At 56.6% G+C, this 1,170-nt stretch overlaps 1 protein-coding gene across 3 annotated transcripts in view; it reads right to left on the reverse strand.

The window, feature by feature from the left end:
- Window positions 1–200: 200 nt before the first annotated feature.
- TSPAN32 (tetraspanin 32) overlaps window positions 201–1,170 on the reverse strand; it is a 23,982-nt gene continuing 23,012 nt past the window's right edge. For 2 of the 3 annotated variants that reach the window (XM_011988212.1, XM_011988213.1), the window contains 2 exons: window positions 872–1,053; window positions 256–535 (listed from right to left, as the gene is read on the reverse strand). In XM_011988212.1, the coding sequence (XP_011843602.1) occupies window positions 474–535; window positions 872–1,053 (244 nt within the window). In that variant the 3' untranslated portion in view covers window positions 256–473. Of the gene's footprint in view, window positions 1,054–1,170 lie in introns of all 3 variants that reach the window. The other variant, XM_011988211.1, reaches the window with a different exon arrangement.

The raw sequence follows: 1,170 nt of genomic DNA on the forward strand, positions 1-1,170 counted from the left end.
AGTAAGTGAAATAAGCCAGACACAAAAGGACAAATCCTGTGTGACCCCACACAAATGAGGTCCCTGGAGCAGCTGAACCATCGAGACAAAAAGTGGATGGTGGGTGCCAGGGACCAGGGCAGAGAATGGGAGCTGGTGTTTACTGGGGACAGAGGTTCATCTTGAGAAGATGGAAAGTTCTGGAGATAGATGGTGGTGATGGTTGCACAACGATGTGAATGTATGTAATGCCACAAACCGTACACTTAAAAATGGTTAAAATGGTAAATTTTATGTGATGTATATTTGACTACAATTTGCTGAATGCACCATTGCTGGTTTGAAGGTGGAGGGGCTGCGGGAGCAGGGACAAGGACGTGGGAACCTCAGTCCTACAGCCATGAGGAGCTGACTTGTCAACAGCCTGAATGGTCCTGGAGGCAGGCGCTTCCCTGGAGCCTCCAGATGAGAGTGCAGCCCACCAAGGCCTGACGTCAGCCCGAGAGACCCCTCACAGGGCACCCGCTGAGCGCACCCGGACTTCTGCCCTGGAGAGCTGAGAGATCATAAATGGTCACTGCTTGCAGTCCTTACGTCTGTGCTGCTGCTTACACAGCATAGAAAACCGTTGCAGCTTGTGTCTGGGTGGAGCCCTCCAGGGCGTGGACCGCCGGTGTCTGCAAGTCAGCCCTGGGCTGCTGCCTCCAGCGTGGCTTCCTTTGTGCTTGCGCCCGGCCTGTTCCCATGGAGGGATTTGGTGAGCTACCCCTACCCTTGCGTCTGTTCCCAATGGAGGCTGGCTCTCTGGCTGGGCCTTCACTCACTCCCCTCCTCACAGCTCGGACCCTCCCCTCAGGGATCCCGTGAGGGCTGACAGCAGGGGCGTCTTCACCTCTGTGGGCAGGCAGGTGGTGGGAGAGGGGCCCAGGCGCAGCATCATTGTCCTGCAGCCACCGAAGACTACCCGAGTATCTTCTTGGACCAATAGCATCTGCTTCGGAGCGGAGACAATGTGCGGGTCCACCCTGGGAGCGTCTGAAGACGCTGGGCTCCTGGGGCTGGCGGCCACATGCTCTGAGGAGCAAGGGGATCATGAGGCTGTGGTGGAATGTTCTACAGGGGACCTGTGAGGCTACTGTGGAATGTTCTAGAGGGGATCATGGGGCTGTGGTGGAATGTTCTACAGGGGAC

The sequence above is a fragment of the Mandrillus leucophaeus genome, unplaced genomic scaffold (assembly GCF_000951045.1).
Source record: "Mandrillus leucophaeus isolate KB7577 unplaced genomic scaffold, Mleu.le_1.0 Scaffold325, whole genome shotgun sequence".
Taxonomy (NCBI): domain Eukaryota; kingdom Metazoa; phylum Chordata; class Mammalia; order Primates; family Cercopithecidae; genus Mandrillus; species Mandrillus leucophaeus.